The sequence below is a fragment of the Thunnus maccoyii genome, chromosome 20, assembly GCF_910596095.1.
Source record: "Thunnus maccoyii chromosome 20, fThuMac1.1, whole genome shotgun sequence".
NCBI classification, from domain to species: Eukaryota; Metazoa; Chordata; class Actinopteri; order Scombriformes; family Scombridae; genus Thunnus; species Thunnus maccoyii.
Genome location: NC_056552.1, coordinates 10,786,650 through 10,807,158, shown reverse-complemented (window position 1 = coordinate 10,807,158; position 20,509 = coordinate 10,786,650). Strand labels below are relative to the sequence as shown.

Sequence of the window (20,509 nt, the reverse complement as noted above, 5' to 3'; positions counted from 1 at the left end):
GAAGAAAAGAGCGAAGACAAGAGAGAAGAGAAGTCCACTTTAGCGGTAATGGGAGACCAGACAAGCTCTCCATCATACTATCATCATCTGCTACCACTGGTTACCTAGCAACCCCAAGCCGCTGTTTGCAGGTGGCTCCTTCTTGACAACAAGGTTGGGTGGGGGTTGCTGCTGCTGACCGCCAACAGTTGCGGCCATTTACTGTGCCACCCTGAGCAGCACTGTGCTGAAACATAATCCACAGGCCCTCCCTGGCTGACAAAGGCAGCCCATCAAAACAGAAGGAGGCTGTGTGGAGCATGCCCATGAAGGGCTAGTGGGGTTATGATATGGCCTGTGCATTGTGTGTAGGGATGAGTTTGGATCTGGTCCCAGATTGACAAAATAGCTGAATTCACTAACAAATTTCTAAAAGAATTAAAGAACATTGTACAAAACATTCAAGTGCCAGGTCTCTCATATTTAACCGGCGCTGAACGCCATTTTTTGCAGTCGCTGGCAGTAGATGATATCAGCTATAGCTAATTAACGATAATTCTCCAAGTAACTTGCCCAAAGGCCAAACTACAACTTGGCTTGCTCTCTGAAAAAAAACATTCACTCTACATATGCAAGTAAATTATGTGATTTTGCAGTTCAGCAGTACAATAAGTGGTGGCTTTTCTCTAGTAATCTCGCTGATTGCGTCATTATGTCAGTGTCAGTAGTCTCAATTAACCAGGTAAACCGTCAACATTAGAAATTTCAGCTCATCAACTTAACAGCGGTGAATTGTGGCCTCCAGTATTGAGAAAAAGTAGCCTGAGAAAAAGAGAGTGTGCAAAAGTATGTAGGGCTGCACCAAAAACTACATAGGTTCAATACAGGATTTAAAAGGATTCTGATTCACAAAGCAGATTGGATACTGGATTCAGATTTGATAAAAATGCTTTCAAAGCTCAGTCTGTTTACAAAGTGTGTGTGTGTGTGTGTGTGCAAACTGTGCTCAGGCACAAGTTGCAAAAGCAAAGTCAGATCTGCACTAAAACATGGACAAAACAGGAATGCACTTGCATGGATGTGGCAACAAATGAATAGAAACCCACACACACAACCTTGGATGACTGCCAGGAGCTTGACTGTGGAGTAACGGAGAAGCTTGGCATAATGCACAGATGTGCAGTTGGGTCAAACAACACTTTGTTTCCCTTGCTGGAGTTTCCTCCCTTCTCATATGGAACTTTGCCAGAGTCTGTACTTCTGGTTTACTGACGCTGAATTACTCATTTACTACTTTCCTCCCTCTCACACACAACCTGCCATAAACACACACACGGACCCTTCATCTGCCTGTGACAGCGCGAGGTCACTGCATGAGTTCTAGTGAGTGAAGAGAGGGGGTGAAGGAGGTGGTGGTGGAGGGGGTGGGTGGGTATAAGCACCCTTTGTTGGCAGCCTTCTCCCTGCCCTTCCCTCCGTTCACTTCCCCAAAAGTAGCACACAAAGGCCACTTGTCCTGCGTTGCCAGTGCCCCACCCCTGTCACCACCCGGCTGCCCGCCACACCAATCCATCCCCTGCCAAGAAAATGAGCGCACGCCTGTTTTAAATGGTACCCTCTGTGTGACTGGGTGGGCCGGGCCCACACCCCACCACGGGACAAAAGCGGGTGTCAACAGCATCCATGGCACAACCATGCTGGAGCTCCTGTCCCCTCCCCTCTCTCTCTCTCTCCCTCTCTCTTTTTCCCGCTCTTTTATTCTTCGGTGTTGCCCTGAGCTACGGAGCTGCGCTCGGAGCCCGAAACCACAGAGGAAGCGAAAACATGAAGCAAAGTGCAGCGGCACAGGACGGGCGGACCTCGAAATGACAACACTGTTGGACTACTTGCCTGCCTTTACTGACCGCACAACACACACATGCACACACCCACACACACACACACACACACACACGCTCTCCTTCTCCCCTCCTCTTATCCACACCCCCCCTCCCCACCCCTCCATCTCCATCCCTCCCCATCCAGCTACCTCCCTCCCACCTCCCACATGCCAGACTTTATTAGACATCCAGAAAAGAAAACGGGAAACATGCTGCTTGCCTGGAAAATGTTGTCTCCACATTCTTCGGCTTAAAAACTACACATCGTAGCAAAAACAGAAGGCGAGCGGAGAGGGAAAAATAGCAAAAAAACACAAAAAAGGGAAGTGGAAAACCTTCCGCAATAATCCAAGGAGGGTACCCCCCCTCTTCTTCTTCTTCTCCTCCTCCTCCTCCTCCTCCTCCTCCTCCTCCTTCACTCCTTCAACCCCCCCTTCCCCCCTCCCCCGGAGTTGCTCGTCTTGGTCTGGCCCTGTTGGCGAGGGGAAGGGGTTTTTGCAGAGCGCGCTCTAACTAAGCCCCCGGCTGCATCATCTTCAGTCCATGCCTTTGAGGGCTGGGAGAAAAAGCACCATAGACCCGCGGCGTCCTTATGTGCACACACGCACACACGCGCGCACACACGCACACAGCGATGTGCAGGCTGGTGATCGGATGGTAGCGGGTTGGAGAAGGCGGGGGAAGACGCTTTTGTCCTTTTTTTTTTTAATCTCCCAGGAAGAAAAGGCTGCGGTCTGGGAGCGCGATGGCTGGAAACTCTCTCTGCCGCTTCCTCTGCTGTCAGCTGCGCAACATCTATTCACTGTGCATTTCTCTCTCTCTCTCTCTATGTCTCTCTCTCTCTCTTTAGCTCTTTTCTCCTGCCTTTGTCTTAGCTGATAATAAACCAGGAGGGGCAGAAAAAAGATCTCGCGGCAGGAAAAAAAAAAAATCTGTCTAAATCAAAAGTGCCAGCTCGAACATGCGGAGCTGAGCTCTCTGGGCTCGCACAATTTACTCCCCGGCTGCGATCACTTCATAGGATCCGCACACATAACACACTCGAGCACAATCCCTCCTCCCTTTTTTCCCTCCTCCTCCTTTTTCTTCTCCCCTTTTTTATGTTTTATTTCTGATCTGGACTCCACTGTGTTTTAAGAACGCCTGCCCCCTTTTTTCCCCCCTCACTCACACACACACACACACTCACTCACACACACACACACTCTCTTGCTTTCGTTTGCTCATACTCTCACCTCCCTCTCCCTCCCGATTATTTGGTTTCCTCTGCTTTTCCACTTTCATCTAGACCTCAACAACCCCCCCCCTCCTCCTCCTCACCTCGAATCACCACACACACACACACACACACACTAAATCACAACCTCACCCCACCCTGGCATTTTTGCGGGTTACCGGGAAGAGACTGGAATAGTGACATACAGACTCACACTCCCCTCCCCACACTCAGAATATCCAATACACACACTGAAACACATATGCACACACACGCACTTTAAACCAGAAGAACAATGCAACATTCAAGTCACTCCAGTAATAACATTACAGCTGTAGAGTTGGCTGTTTTTCGCACCATCAGGGAAGTCATCAGAGCTGAGTGTGTTAAGTTCACAGTTTGGTCCCTGGAGGGAAGAGGAGGGAGGGGAGCGAACTGACAGATCGCTCTGCTGAATGACTGTGAGGACGAGCGGCTGAAAACACCCTGTTTAGAATAACAATGTAACCGGAGCCTCCCTGCAACTCTGCAGCGTTGCCAGAGCACAGCGACGCACATACACATAAATGCACACACACACACACACACACACACCTCACCGGCTGCATGACAGGCGCGACCAAAAGACAAAGAGCCCGGCACGGTCACACGCCAAAACCGATTATCACTGACAGTAAAGTGGAAAGGTGGAACGGCCCGAGCAGTTTTTGGCTCAGAGGGTGGGTGGATGTGTCCATCCCAGTGTGAAGCCACTTTTCTTCTTTGTGCAGAATAATTGTGTGTATCTACTTCATGTGTGTGTTTTTTTTTTTGTGTGTGTGTGTGTTTAGGTGACTATCAGGGCTGTTGTTTCTCAGCAGTGAAAGCCCAACAAGCGGAGACACGGTGTGTCAGCCGAGCCGCCGTCTGTAGCAATGACACATCTGAGGGAGTGTGACCATCAAAGGCAGCAGCCCCCACTTCCTGCCAGCCGGCCAGACACACACACACACACACACACACACTCTTGATGGAGTGTGGGGATACGGCTGCCCCTCTGATCTTTCTCTCTTCAATAACATTAGAGGATGTGCGGGGGGGGGGGGGGGGAGGCTGACTTACAGCAATATGTTAATATGGAACGTGGCAGATCACAGCTTCTCAAAAGACAGAGCCACTCTGCGAGGTTGGGGATATATTAAGAAGAAAAAGAAAGGCAGGGTGTATCGGAGAACACCAGAGCTTTCATGAATGGCCACTGATGACTGCCAACTCCACAGGTCAAAAGGCCAAATAGTATTGAGCTCCGACGTAAGCTCTTAAAGATTATATCTGATCACAGCAGCTCGGTCCACAGGTATCATTTTGAAAGTTTTTTGGGGTTTTACTGCAGCCCCAACTCAGTGTTTCCCCTATATTCACTCTGCAGCACAATTATGAGCACCGCTGCTAAAATTTCACACCATCATTAATATCAATGGGCTACTAATGATTTCCCCTCGCACACTGTGTGAGCATGATAACACCCTACGTTATCGTGGAAATGTCTTGAGTCATTAACCGATGCATCAAATCCCAGAATCCTCCCTCTCTTCATTCTTCAAAGGACACCTATGTGAAAAGTACTGTTAGCATAGCTGCTTTAAGGAACAGGGAAGTGCGCAATATGTGTGTGTAGCGAGTGTGAGAGCAGCGAGAGGCAGAAAAGTGACAGTGACTGCGAGCGGAGCAGAGCAACAGGTTAGCAATAAGTTGTCAATCTGGCAGTAAAGGTACAGTACAGGCTGCAGTGTGTCAGTTAATAAATGCTGCAGCTTCTCAAGACCAAGAAAAGTCTCATCTGTTGTTTCTCCAATTACTGGAAAAGTGAAGGGGCTTACCCAGAAGTTAGCGACTGACCTTTAAGGTAGACAAGCTATTCTCAATTTAGTGTCAATCTCAGCCGTTCCTAAACAGAACGGAGAAATGTATGGCTGCTGAGTCTCTCCCAAGTTTTGCTCCCGCCTCAAAGCACTCAACCTAGGGGGAAACACTACTAATGTGTTATTTTACAATACATCAAGGTAAAATAATTGTACAATCTTGTAAATTTTGTGAGGTTAGGTTTCATTTGCACCAATTCTTGTGATAGCAATGCTGCAGATTACTGGGGGGACTGATAGTGTCCAGAAAGATGCAGGTCTCAGTGGGAGACGTAGTTGGATGGAGGGGATACGTTTTGTGCAGCCACAGGCCTGGTGCAAACAGACAGCATTACGTTCCTGACTCCAGCAGTTGACGGGCATGTCATTACACGTTTGAAGGGGGTGAGTAAACACTAATGAGAACTGATTGGCACAGCAGGTCCTCCCCCAACCCCCCCACCCCCACCCCCACGCACAAACACACACTTCCTCTTTCAGATGGGGGAGCAGCCAGACTTTGTTCTAAACCAGCGCTGAAGGCTACATCTGTTTGCCCCCCAGCCACTGTTGCCATAAAGCAAAGCTACAACCTCACCTTTGAGCATGTGTATTTGCACCCTGCACAACCTGATGCACAAACTAGTGCATGCGTATATACCTGCAATAAGACAAGATTATAGTCTCCACATTTGTTTTCTCCTGTCTTCTTTTTCCCATTACATCATGATTTACTGAGCTGTCATCATTTACTGTAAATGACAGTGGTCAGACTTTTCTTATAGCAAAAAATTATATTTGGGTGCTTTAGGGTGCATGAGAGCATAAAATATATTTACACCTACTGTATCTGCTCTTTTTAAGCAAAATATTTTTCTTCACAAAAAAGTAAAAATCTGTAAGAATTAAAAAATTATGAGGCCTGACACTACCACAGAACCAGATTTATAGGAAAAAGAGACAAAGTGAAGTTTTTCTTCTTTCTAAGAATAATTAACATTTTTAATTTCAAATTCAGACTTAAAGAATCCAGAGTTCAGAGGAAACACTTCCATCGCCTTCCTGCTGCATGACTCCTTAAAGCCCTGACCTTTAGCACAGTGAGCCACATCAAGAGCAGTGGTCACGCTCTAGAAGACCCAACAAATGGCCCGAGCCTGCTTACAGTCTGTGTGGATTTACCGTTGAGAGGGAGCCCTCTTCTTTAACCAACCTAATTATACTGTAAGCGTCCTTTTCCTGTAAGCACTGACTCTTGGCTGCTGAGAGGAGGCTGGATGTAGAGGTCTGTTAAATCCCGCTAAAGCACTTAAAGGGATTTTAAGAAAGCGAATGGTAGAGCTGGCCAACCTGCCCGCCTGAGGACGAGCCTTCAGCTGACACCACATTATGACCAGAGGTTCAGGGGGTCCGTTACAGATGCTGGACTCGGGTCAGCGGGGGGTCCAGCTGTGCCCTAGAGAATACCCCTGTCAGCTTTAACAGACTAAAATCACATTTTCTCATTTACCTTGGTGGTATTTTCCATATATATGCAGATAGTTTTGGTTTGATCTGCTCTGACTTTAAGTTATCTGTCTCGTAAAAGTGTTGAGAGACTTTATAGTGAATAGTTTTCATTGGAACTCACTTCTACTGAGAACCAGTAGCTCCTGTATGAGTACTGCTGACACTGTCTTTTGTGGAGTAACCACCATAGTATTGGGGTGGGGGCAGAAGTTTACAGCTGCAACAATAAAGTCAATTAATCGATCAACTTATCATTATCTATTTTGACAATCGATTAATCATTTTGAGTCATTTTTTTTTTAAAAATGCTAAAATTCTCTACATGTGAACACTTTCTGGCGTCTTTAGTCCTCTATGATATTTTTAAGACCAAACAACCAATCGTTTAATTGAAGAAATAATTAATTAATCAATCATTTATAAAATAATTGCAGCCCTAAAGAAGTTAGACAAATAAACGAACCACAAACAAACCACAACTATCTGCATGACTACATATAAATAGGAGAAAATGAGAAAATGTGTATTTTTTTGTAATTTGGGTGAAACAACCCTTTAATTTAAAGGCAAAAAACCCCTCAAACATCCTTATTTTTTTGTTGTTATTAAAACAGACACGCACTTAGATGTTAATAAGACAGCCAACAATTTCTACCCACTCCACACCTCATGCGCAGGGAATGAATGATGCAATGTAATCATAGCCAAAGGTCATGTTTGTTTGCTCAGCAACTTAGTCTGAGAGCTAAAACCTCCGAGGAAACAAACTGCGAGTGTATCCCACCGAAATATCAGGGGAGTTGCTCCTCTTAACATACAGTCTCTGTATAACATAGATACACACAGATAACAGGTTCATCCCCTTTTTCTCCATAAAAACAGCCATAAATCCTCTGAGATTATTCTTGTCCTTTGTACTCAGTGACACTTCTTTTTGGGATTTGGGAGCAAGATGGCTGATCCTCAGTGGACTGGAGGGACATTCTCTGTATGACAAGAGGCGGGAAAGAGAGAGGGAGGAAAAGAGAGCGGTAGTAATGTAGTTTTTGGTGACGCCAAGTTAATTTCCCCGTGGTGAATATTTATTTAGGAGGCCCAGGTTTATCCACTGAGACGCACCTGCCGTGGCTGCAGCAGCCAGGATAAATAACTCCCCCCCCACCCCAGCCTCCAGACATGCACGCAGACACACACACACACACACACACACACACAAGAGCCCCCACCCCCTTAACAGCGGTCCAGATAACAACCCTGAGTCAACACTGCCTCTCTGCTTTTGTTTTCTCTGCCTCCCCGCCTCTCTTCCTCTCGCACGATCCATTCCCTGCGGAACCGCAAGGACCAGGGCTGAAAAGATGTAGGGATGAGGGACAGAGAGATAGTGAAAGAGAAAGCGAGAGAGAGAGAGAGAGAGAGAGAGAGAGGAGGGCTAAATTATAGCATGGGAATGCAAATGAGTGTATTTTATTTGGGGGGAGCCAAGGAGGGCAGGCAGGCTTTATTTTCTAGGCAGGAACAGCCCCCCTGTGGCCTCTGGATCAGTTGCAGCAACAGCGAGGGGAAGAAAAGCGAACATTCTCACTGCCTTTTTACTTGGGGAGGAATAAAAAAAGAAATATAACAAATACAAAAGCCACAAATGTCTGAGGCTGGTGCAGTCATAAAATAAAATGATATTTTGCTACGCTTTCATGCCACCGCTGCCTCCTCCTCCCATCCCTCTTTCACTCACTCCCTCCTGTGCCTCCTCCTCCTCCCACAACAGAGACACGCTAAAGTTGCTGAAATATGGGCACAAATCAGAGCCTGACCAAACACGCCACTGCCACCGCCTCCACCTCCACCTCCTCCCCCCTTTTTTTGGAAAAACAGATTGAGAGAGTGAACGTGTGCAAGAGGGGAAGGGACGAGGATGGAGGAAGCGGGTTGAGCCAGCTGCAGGTGGTCTCCAGATGTGGTGGCTCTGGGGACGGGCCACTCTGGCGCTGTTAAGGGCGACTCGTAACTCCCTCCTTCCCCCCCCCTTTTTCCTTCCATCGCTCCTCCTCCTCTTTCAGTGACAGGAGCCATCTGGCCTGGCAGAGAGAGAGTGGAGATGCAGCAGAGAGAGTCCCACCCTCCCAAGTGTGGCCCCTGCTTGCACGAGTAAATAAAACGCACACCATACACACACACACAAAATACCTCCTGCTTTTCCCCCCCTGAAGCTGTCACATGGCTATTAACCCATCAAAGCTGTAGCCCAGCTGTGCTCCATTACGATAAATACACCAGGGTCGCGAGGTCTTGTCAACCAGGAGTCAGCCATCAGATACTATAAGGTGTCCACTTACAGCCTTTTAAAGCTCACTTTGCTTAAGAGTTACAGCCATTTTCATCATCAAAAATCCCCCCCCTCGTCTCTTCATCTCCCTCACCCTCTGGAAACTCCCACACACCTCTCGCATCCACCTCTCTACACCGCGGCAGATGATATTTCACACTTCCTCCGGCAGCAAAGACCCCTTCCCGATGACTCATCATACCCCCCCCCCAAACTCACTGTAACCGGTCACACGATACGACACCTGGGACACCTGACACCTCCGAGCTACACCGTCGCCGCCCCGCTTCCTGTATGTCATCGGCCGATGCGTTTCACTAAAGCTGAAGTGCAATTACCTTCATGTAACAGGATGTTCTCAAATAAGCGAAAAAGGAATGCAGACCTTAAAAAAAGACGTTTCCTGGAAGACAAATAATTCGACTTGTTTTATTCATAGGAAAATAAAATAGCACTCCCAACTCCAATTGTCAGTCATTACGACTCTGTTAAGAATAGTTTTGGAAAAGGTTAGCCAGTTAAACCCCTGGCTGCTTCCTGCAGGCGCATTTGGTCTTTGTACGGCTTGGGAATACTCTTAAAAGGATTCCTGGGTAATTGTCTATGCTGCAGTAGAAATTGGGAATGGAGGAAAATGGACTGTAATGACTGAAAAGGGTACAGGGTAGTGGTAACATAATGGCCGATGAGTGCGACGCAGGGTCAGCGCTGTGCTGTTCTCTTAGATATTATTGAATGAATAAAACACTCCATGTCCTATTAGCATGTACAACATACAACACAGAGGAGGAGGGGGCTCGCCTCTTGAGTAGTTTTTATTTATTTTATTAATATCTTAGCATGTGCTCTCTGGCATACAGGAGGCTCTTTTAAGTATTTGTCCTTCAAGGAAACTGCATTCAGATAGCTTGTTAGGTAAATAAAAACACTAATGCTAGCAAATGGTGGAGGCAGAAATATTCCAATTATGGCAAAAATGTCCTTAAGATGTAATAAAACAAAAAAAAAAGGAGCTCAGCAGCATCAAGAATTTCTCCCCTTTATCCCTGCTGCTCATTTTATATGTTTTCACATGGGACATGTTCTGAGAGTCCCCGCTGTGTTTGTTGGCTGCTGAGCTGAATGAATGGCAACCAGTAGCATTGATTTGCAGTGCGAGCCGCAGATCAAACCGCAGGACAAAAGACTAGGCAGGAGGACAATGGACGAACACAGTGGGCCTCATGTGAGGGGGGGGGGGGGGGGGGACAACCGGTCGATCGGGACGATCGCAACCGACCACAGGCGCACTCGTTCCAGGGAGGAACAAGCCTCACGACGCACGAAAAAGAAAGGTTAGCGAATCAGCTGCTGCTGCTGCACAACGAGGTAGCCCACTGTGGTGGTCAGAGGAACAAGTTCATCCAGGAGAAAAATATCCACAGGAACAAAGATGACTGTTCCACTTTCTTTTCATCTCCTCTCTTCTTCAATCTTTTTTTTCTTCATCCTCTCTGTTTTCCCCGTCTCCCTCCACCCGCCCCCTCTTCGCTGGCCACAGACCATGAAGAAAGTAAATATGTGCGTGAGGTAAAGTAATCGGTTAACCTTTGAAATACCCTGGCAATGAGATCTGCCGCTCTTTACTCTTTTCAGCGGCAAAAAAAAAAAAAAAAAAAAAGAAGAAGAGAAAGAAAGAAAGAAAAAAAAAAAAAACACAAGGTTGGCCACCACTTCAGAAGGGATATTCAATATCCATGAGCTTTTTCATTTCACACTGATGAATAATTCAGGGTGACCTGCCCACCACTGAGTGAGAGAGAAAGAGGGGGAGGGAGACAAAAAAAAAAAAAAAAAAAAGCCAGACTGGGGAGGTGTGCTGAGGTAGTTGTCTGTTTTAGTGGATGCAGCTGTTGCCGTTCGATATGCACAAAACCAATCTCCTCCCCAGCTGCCGCGGAGAGAGGAATAATATACAGCAGAATTGACGACAGATAATTGGGGAGATTATATCAAAGTGCTGCCATTCTTTCGGCGTAAGCAGTGAACACACATCGTACCAATCCTGTAAACAAAACAGCCAAGGGATGGGGAGAATGGTAGAATAAACATGATAATGCAATCTCCCCCGAAATAGCCGGAAGATTCTTCTCACAACTCATAATATGTCACACACACACTCACTCAGGCACGTAAACACACAAACACACACACACACACACACACACACACACTTCTCATCTCCCCGTTAGCGCTTAGCAGTGACCTTTAGGCCTGTGGAGGAGCATGCGGGGACCAGTGTGACGGCAGCTAAATTCCAATCAGCTGGCCTCCAGTCATCACTATGCAATCTGAAATATTTGACTAAAAAATTCATAAGTAGCAGCTCCTTCCTTCAATTTGAATTTAAGATTTTTTTTCCAGTGCATTTTGGGGCTGTTTCAAATCTCAAATTCAAAAAAAAAAAAAAGTTAAATTATGTTTCAGATCCTTCAGTGTGAATCTAGATTTATGAAATAAAATCATTTTAAGGATCTGCACTTACCAGCTCTTCAGAATTTTAGCTTCACAAAAGTTGTCCATAGCAAACTAATGGAAACTTGCTTATGATATGACCCACAAATAATTAAAAACCTATATGATTGAATGAAAAGTCGTAACACACAAGACCCACTGACAGTATCAATCAATATTAGACAATAGCAGCTGCTACAGTAGCTGAGAGTAAAATGTCTCGGTCCAGACTTTAGGCCCAGTTTTGGACGGGGAACGGTACTTCTGACCCTGCGCAGAGGTCAGCTGCCACTAACGTGCACACACACAAACTCAAACACTCAAGCTGTCACAAGCAGGGGGAGACCAGCTGTTCCTCATTCGCTCGAAGGCTCCGTTCCCTCCATGGGTTGGCTGGCTTCGCAGAAACCATTAATCCCTCTGTGAACGCAACCGATGGTTTGGAAAGATCAACCATGAGAAAAGAGCAAGGGAGGGGTGAGGGGTGGCGAGTGAGAGGCGATGGGGCTCGACAACACTTTTTTTTTTTTTCTCTTTCACTTGTTTTTTTTTTTTTTTTTCTGAGAAAAAACTACTGCAGTGGAAAAAAATATTTTCCTGGCCATATTTCCCCAGGGACACAAACAATACAGAGGCTGAGTGGAGATGGAGCAGCAGATAGTTCATGTAATATTTACCAGGTTCTCGGGAAACTGGAGACACATGACAGAAGGACTGTGCACAGATAAGACTGAGAGAATCTAGAGGTGAATAGTGACCATTTAACAGCACGGTCTTTACAGAGGAGGAAGAAAGTTTTTCATAGTTTTGGATTTACGCTCATTGCACACAACTCTTCTTTAATTTGAAGAGTGTTTACGCACACATGGTGCAAACATACCCATGGTATTTTTTTGGACAATGCACCAGAACAATGACCCTAAACATACAGACAAGGCGTCCATTAAGTTTTTTTTTTAATGGCCACACAGTGGAGTGACAGACCAAGACAGTCTCATGATCTCATCTTAGCTGATAATTTGTTTCACTTGCTGAAGACCAGACTGAGGGCACAAAAAACCCGCAACAAGGGAACTGAGTGTTTGCTGATATCTGTGGTTCAGAGATTTCAAAACAGTCACTGACAGCAAAACCGAGACAAAATATTAAATATGATGCGAGTTTTTGTTAACTTGTCTGATCATATTCTGTCCTCTAAACCTGGGGGCTATGTAAACGAAGGGCTACAACTCTTACGCTGCTCATCTGCATGCACACACACAATATTAATACAAGAGCAGCGGAGACCGACTATTATACAGTTACATTCCCTGTAATAACGCCCGGCCGATAACATGTGAGCCAAAACCTCCTGTCTGTCTCCACTCATTCATATCAGTGGGATTAGTGAGGATGACACAGACTCCCACTGACACGTGATGCCTGTATAGTAACATCCGCACACACAAACACACACATATCCATGCTAGCAGTCACACACACACACACACACACACACACAGATGGCCAGTAGGATTTCCCCCACTTTAATTCTCAGCCTATTCCCAGACAGGTAACATAAGCCTTTGGCCCTCTACAATAACCCATTACTGCATCAACAACAACAAGTAAGGAAGGGATCAATATACAGCGCAGTCAGGAAGTATTAAGATAGTGATACATTGTGTGTTGTGTTGGCTCTGTACTCCAGCACATTGGATTTTAGATTAAAAAATGACTGTTAAAGTGCTGACTTTCAGCTTTTTTATGGAAGCGTTTATATCCATATCAGATGAACTGTGTAGGACCTGTAGCCATTTTTTATATACAATCCAACGATTTTAGGTGACAAAAGATAATTGGGAAAATTTAAAGTCATCATAATTGACATTTGATAAGAAGTCAATGACTGTCTGAAGTCTATAACCCACTGTCAGAAACACATGATCAGTTGGATTGAGGTCAGATAACTTTTGAGGTCAGATAATAGACTCTCTGGCCATTAAAAACTCCTTAGTTGCATTGTCTTTATGTTCAGGATCATTGTCCTGCCACATTGTTCTAAAATTGGGGGAATATATATATAACAAGGGCCATGAGTCCTACACTGTTCACCCACTATTGAAGTGAAAACACCCTTCAAGCTGAGAGTCAGCATTTAAAACTCTTACTCATGGTTTAATTTCAAATCCTATGTGCTGGAGAAGAGTCAAACCGATGACATTCAGGATACAAACAACATAAAGGGGCAGTTCAAAGGAAGAAAGAGACAGATAAAGGAAACTTAAGGTCTTGTCCTCATGTCCTGCTGTCAGCTCTGTCACATCCAGCTGGCCTCAGATGAACACAAACACTTCCTGCTGCTGAGAGAGGGACATGACATCTGGGGTCTGTGTGTATGTGTGATAGTATAGTGGGGGGGGGGGGGGGGGGGGGGGGGGGGGGGGGGAAGCAGTCATTGTGAGTCATCCATATATTAAAAGACACAAAAACTTTGGAGATGTGTCCTAAATTGAAGCACTTTGCCCTCACACAATCAAAACTACACAGGAAGAAGGACACTGCCTTGTCTCTGATACACACACACAAAAAATACAGGCAAGTCCAGAAACAAAGTCTAAGGCCACACCGACACACAGGGAATGTTTTCTTTCCGATTAGCCAGTGGAAAACAGGCAGAAGTGCACACTGAAATCAATGTCAGACACCTGAACAAAGCAGTTTAGCCAAGGACAGCTGAGAGCACATTAGGCATGCATCCTCGTGGATGTCCTTCCAAATTCAGGCAGGGAAATTAAAATCCCATTCAGGCCCCCACGGGAGCCATGCACTGGAAGGTTACATAACTGTCAGCCGCAACAGTGATGGCTTCCTGTCAAAGAGAGGGAAAAAAAAAAAAAAAAAAAAAAAGGATCTGCCATGTTTTGCCTAACCTCTCAGGAAGCAACGAATACAACCTGGGCAGTGTCACCATGAGAACAGACTTATACAGGTGAATATGTCAACTGACATATCCCATATGGCTACAAGGGACTGTTGCCAATTTCTGTTCCCCCTCCATTGTGTAAGCTACAAGCCCCTCCCCCCCCCCCAAACACATCACCACCATCCCCACACAGCCTTCCTAATTCTCCAGCCTAGAAAAGTACAGCTGAAGATGTTCTGTGGATTATCTCCACAAGGAAACCACGTGCCGGCGTGTGTTGCAACATGCAAATGTCCACCTTAGTTAATCTACTGAGCACGCACACAATGCAGGCTACAAGCCAATTACGTCTCTAGTAGCAAGCAGGGTGGCTATCCCGCCTCACGTGACATTGAAGTTTGGTTTACCCACCTGTGCCGCTCTGTGGGATGCCACTGACAGACAACTCCATGGCCAATGCGAGCGCTGCAAGGAGCTCTCCCTACTTTGGTTGGAAGGGGAACTGTTGCAACTAAGCTCGACTCAACCGTTTAATGCCATTATTAACACTACTTACGGCTTTAGCCAACCAACACAGCGCCCAGCGGAGAGGAGTACACCAGCAGGGCCCTCCCACCTGCACCTTTTTACATTTACACCTTCACGTCTTTGCTTTCAAAACTCTGCTTTGAGAATAAATAAGAATTCAACAACATGGAAATGTGGACGCCTCGACGACTATGCGCAAATATACACTTTGATGTAAGATGATAAAAAGAAGACTGGTTTGTATTGGAAGAGCTACCAATTTATTCAGTACGTGCAAAAGGAATAGCGTGTCAACCTTTCATCAATATGCATGTTTGAACATAAAACACCATGCATGCAATAAGAGAGGCTCTTCACTAGTGTACAAGAGCCTTTGCACAAAAAAATGAGAAGCAATCTCTTGAGATGTACACTGCTCAGAAAGAGAGAGAGAGAGAGAGAGGGAAAGTAAGTAAGAGAAATGTTTTCATTAAGTGCCCAGCAACATCTTATTATTTTCACTCAATTTTCTCCAGCTCCAAACTGCAAATGGGTACTCAAAAAAAAGGGTAATAAGTGCACAAAATAAATGTGCAACACCGCATGCAGGGCTTCACTTTTCCCCTTTCCTTAAATGTGAAGATTATCTATCTCTGATTACCACCGAAACCTACGTTGCCTAGCAACACACAATTAAGAAGTATGCGATCGTCAGCAAGGGCTGCCCATTATCAGATGAAGTTACTGAAGCAACAAATGTCAGCTACATGCAAATTAGTTTGTTGTGCTAAAAGTGTATTTGTGGGAGGGGGTGGGGGGGCAAATGGCTATTGTGACTTTCGAAAACAGTGTATATTTGCATCAAGCTTGAAAAGGGACTTCCCATCCCTGCTTCCCCCATAGCTCCTTCCCCCCTCCTCTGGATCTCGCACCTCGCTTCTTATTTCCTTGACAACACATGGGAAGCCACTTCATAAAAGTCATTACTCTATAACAAGTGCAGCAGCCCACAGACCCATTAGAGAGGCAGGCAGGATACAGGGTTACTGGCTGAAAGCAAGGTTAAAAGATGTAATTCTTCCCTAAGCTCATCAGCTCTCATCAGCAGGGAAATATATCAACTTGTTAAAAGGAGGAATGAAGTCCTTTATGTACAAAAATAAGCCGCGATGATACCACTCTGGAGAATTCATGGTAAACAGAACATAAAAAGCTGCCACACTACTTGTATTAACCTCGTATGAGACAAACAAGTTCCGCAAAAAAAAGAAATCTACATAATTATGTGTTCTGCGAGGTCACTGAAGATGAACAACAAATATATTCGCAGGAATATGTGGTTAATATGAAAACAACATTGTAGAAAACAAACAAAAAAAAAGACAAGTTTGGTCTTGTCATAGTTGTTTACAGCAGCACATTTACAAGACCTTCAAAGGTGAAGCACATAATTTCTTTCATGGCTCTCTCTATAAATGTGTAAATTGATTGTTCATCATCTTCATCTCCCATTTACTGCTTCAACCGCAGGATTTTTGGAAAATTTTGGCAAGCAAGTGAAAACAGCACAGAGAAGAGGACATTTACTTTAAAATAACCTTTTAGTTTGAACAAGTAGAGAGGAAATTTCTGTTCCACGTACCTACTGTCTGATATATAGATACGGCGAACAAACAAATAAATGAACAACTTTACAGCTTTACTGTAATGCAACCAGAATTACAAACAGACAACAGGGTGTCTATAAAAACATTTACCTATTATAGTCTATACAACAATATATCCAATTAGTGTAATTGGATTTGAGGCAGTTAAGCCCCTGATTAAGAGAGAGTACAGTGTAAAATAGAATGACAGCAACTCTGCATCAAGGAAATATATTTTTTATGTACAAGAGACGAGCCGGATGTTTATGTGTGTTTGACATTTACTAACTCAGTCATGTATAAAAATGTTAAACATATACATACCATCCTGTACTTGACAAGGGGTTTTTGCCAAATTGTTTGCTCACCAATGCTTATTACTAAATATCCACCACAACTAGTGAACAAACCAAGAACGAGACAACGTGAAACATCAAGGTGGAGCTACAAAAACAAACTCAAAACCACACTTCAAAACGACTGACCAATAAACTACAGTAAGTGAAAGAAAAAGACCGAAAAATGTTGACCTCGATAACTGGAGTGCTGCTCATAAGAAATGTTTCAAGTTGGTGATGAGACAGGATTCCCTCCGGCAAATGACACAACTCTGTTGCAATACATGTATAAATAGTTGCGTAATTTAAAAAAAAAAAAAAAGACCTCTCAGAGCAAAGCTGCTTAACTTGTCAGATGCATCATACATGCTACTCCTCCATTCAAAAAGACTGTCTGATCTTTTTAACTATGCCAAAAATAAATCTTATATTTCATCTGAATAAAACTGACTACAGAATTAAATCTCACTATGCCTGTAATCTATTACAAAACATATTTAGGAAACAAGATTACTATCAATACCTATAGAAAAATGAACAAATCAACAGCACTCATTAGAAAGGTTTGAGTGACACAAGGACAGAGAATAAAGGGAGAGGGGTTGAAGAAATTAGTGAGAAAGGTGAGGTTTAACTTTACTTGTGTCAGGTGTGGTGGCCATGGTTGAGACTATGACAGGTGGACCAGTGCGGCGTCCTACCATCTTGGTGTTGTTAAGGTTCTGCGCTTGGAGAGTGGAGGAAGAAGAGACGGGAACAATGGTACTCTCAGAAGCAGCATTGATCCCTTTCCGGAGAAGTTGTGGGCTGTGTAGGGGGCTTGATGCCGCTACTGGCGATGCTGGGGGAAGGTTGGGGGCTCTCTTCATCAGCTCCATGGGGGAGTAGGAACCAGAGAAGGTTTTGGGCGCCGCTCCAGGGGTGCCTGGGGCTGGTGGAGGCTGTTGTCCAAGAGCAGACATGGCAAGGCCGGTGTGGGCATTGTACAAGGAGAAGGGTCTTCCCTGAGTCACAGCATTGCTATATCCTCCAGGGCTGACTGGGAAAGCTCCAGTTGCCAGGGGCCGTGCTCCTGGATAGGTGGTGGTCTCCAAAAGGTGTTGGGATGGTGCGCTGCTGGGTCTTCTTCCAAGAAACTCACCCATCCTGGGTGACACAGTTTGGATGGTGGTAGGGGGTTGCTGCATCAGGTTGGGGTCCATGCTCAAGCCCTGTGGCTGCATGTAGAGGTCATTGCGATGAGTGAAGCTGTTGGATCGGGTACGTGGTGCTGTCCCACCTGTCTTGCAACCAAGCACCACACGTGACAGAACACGGGCCTGGGCCAAGTTAGGAGCCACAGAGCGGACATCGTGGTCCTCCATCATCCCCAGCATGGCGGAGGAGTCAAAGCCATGTTGCAGCAGGAGCGTGATAGTGCTCTCAGCCAAGCCCTCAGCTCGCAAGAAAGCCAAGAAGGCAGGGTCCACCATCCTTTTGGGGTCTGCAGCACTGGGATGGTGAGGAGGCATGTTGGAGGTCATTCCAGCTGTGGCAGCCACCATGGCTGAGCTGGGGTCATAGTTTGGGTCATAAGGCAGCCTCTGGGAAGCAACAGCTCCATACGCCCTTGGGAGAGCTCCGTCCATTCCCTGAGAAGCTGGGTCCACCACTGAACTGGTGGCAGCTGGCTGGCGGGGGTCCAGGGACAAGCTGTTGATATTATTATAAGCTTGGCGAGCAGAGAGAGATGGTGGCTCGGTAGCGTAAATAGGAAGAGGGGGCTGAACCCCGTACACGGCAGGACAAGGAGAGCTGCCACCAATACGCTGGACGTCTGGGATCATCTTAGATCCCAGAGTTTCCTTGTACAAACGGCTCAGCTCATGAACAGGAGGGGGAGGAGGTGGCGGAGGAGGCGGGGGAGGAGGGGGAGGGGGAGGAGGCGGAAGGGTAGGTGTAGAAACAGAGGCAAACACAGAAGGTGTGGCCCTGGCTTGTCCTTGATCCCATGTAGGCCTCCCCCCCCCAGCGCTGGGCCCATAATGCGAGGCTGATCTGGTGAGCAGGTGCTGGTTATCCCTATAAAACCTAGACTCTTCAGGTGGCTGACTAGATAGGGGAGCATCAGCCTGGTAATAATCCTGAAGTGGTGCAGAGGCCCGGCCTGCCATCACTTGCCTGAGGTAGAGGCTGCTGCTCAAATCGGGCACAGAGTTCTTCCTCAGTAGCTGCTGCCCATGTTGCTGGATCGGCCTGTACAGGGAGGACTGGAGGACTGGATCCTGTTTCTCACCAAGATCTGGGTGATGGTGAAACCACACTTCACCGTCTCCCCCGCCCAGCGCCAAAGAATTCCTACGTCTCGCAATGACGCCACAGTAGTGACAGCGACTCGCGGCCCCGTCGTTCTGGCCTTCAGTCCATTCAGGACCACGCTGGCCCAGAGAGCCACCGAAATGCGACTGCTCACTTGAGTTAGGCATCGGTGAAGACAATAAAGGGGACAGCTATAAAAGTGTAAAATAGACCTGGGTGTTGTGTTTCGACTCTCCAGTTACACTCACCCCCATCAAAGAGGGAGGAGTAAAGAGGAGAGGGGAAAAGGTGAAGCACCCTTTACCTGATCTGCAGTTGAAGAGCCCCCCTCCCCTGCCCTTTAAGTTTGTGCTATCATGTAGCTCCCTGCTGGCAGCCATCTAAATAATTCAGCCCTGGAAACATTAGAAATCCATGGAGAGAGAGGCACAACATGGTAAACACATAGAAAGAATACACACACACACACACACACACACACACACACACACACACACGCAGAGAGAAAAAAAAAAACACACCTTTAGGACGAGGCTCTACTCCACTCAACAGCAGGGTTCATGCTTGTGCTGGGCATCAGGCTTACTTTCCAAACTAAGACTGAGGTTCAAGAAATCGGGGTAAAAACACATGCCGGACAATGCCGGCAGAATGGAGGAGGGGACGAGACGCACTAATCCAATGGGGTTGATGTACGCCATTGGCAGGGACAGTCCTCTCGTCCACAGTGTTCACCACAAGGGGATTAGCGTCAAACTAAAACCTACTTAAATCCACTGCCCCCTGTGACATCACTTGAACCAGATAGTGTACACAGCCAGCACACTACTGATGCCTCTGGATGTGTTCACAGAGTGTAAAGCTACAGTGTTTACTGTGCTTAGTGGTTATTGCTAACTCTCCACTGGCCTGCAGCCTGCATCCCTCTGGGCGTGAATGGATCCTCCCCTGAGGGATTTGGGAGGTTGGGGACTGCTTGCTGTAACGTGTCCCTGGAGAGAAGAGGAGGGGGGGGGGGGGGGGGGGGATTGTGAAGGCTGGACACAGATGTACTACTGAGGGGTTAACCCAGTAGCTACTAGAGGGAGGCCAGGAGATGCTCCAGTTGAAGCGTGGAGAACGCACAGCCTCCTCTACTGGGGAAGTACAGATTCACATATATGCATACACTCATACAAAAGCAAGTGCTCATATTTGAGAAGCTGGAAGCAGCTAATGTTTGGAATTGTTGCTTGATAGATAAAATAAAATGAAATGAAATAAATAACAAATTGTCAGAATTGTTGTTGATTAATCTCCTGTTAATCAATTAATCAACTTATTGTTTTGTTTCAAATCAGAGTTTGCTTTAGAAAACTTGAATCATCATGAACTGCAACTTTACCAGTTGAGTCTTATTTCCCCTCACGGAGCTTGCACTTTGCAACTACATACACCAGATGTACAACAGAGCAGATGTGGCTTATCTGAGATGTTGCCATCAGAGAGATAACTGCTGGTGTTTACTTGCCGTGACAAGAGCAATGTAAACA

The 20,509-nt window shown here is 46.0% G+C and overlaps 1 protein-coding gene across 6 annotated transcripts in view; it reads right to left on the bottom strand.

Annotated features, from left to right (window-relative positions):
- The window catches only part of ctbp2l (C-terminal binding protein 2, like), a 107,873-nt gene that overhangs the window by 28,397 nt on the left and 58,967 nt on the right, over nt 1-20,509 (bottom strand). The window contains exon 1 of one of the 6 annotated variants that reach the window (XM_042396417.1): nt 17,320-19,144. The exons of 4 other annotated variants lie outside the window; for them this stretch is intronic. In XM_042396417.1, coding sequence (XP_042252351.1) covers nt 17,320-19,144 — 1,825 coding nt within the window. Of the gene's footprint in view, nt 1-2,079; nt 2,227-17,319; nt 19,145-20,509 lie in introns of those variants that run through there. One more of the 6 variants, XM_042396421.1, reaches the window with a different exon arrangement.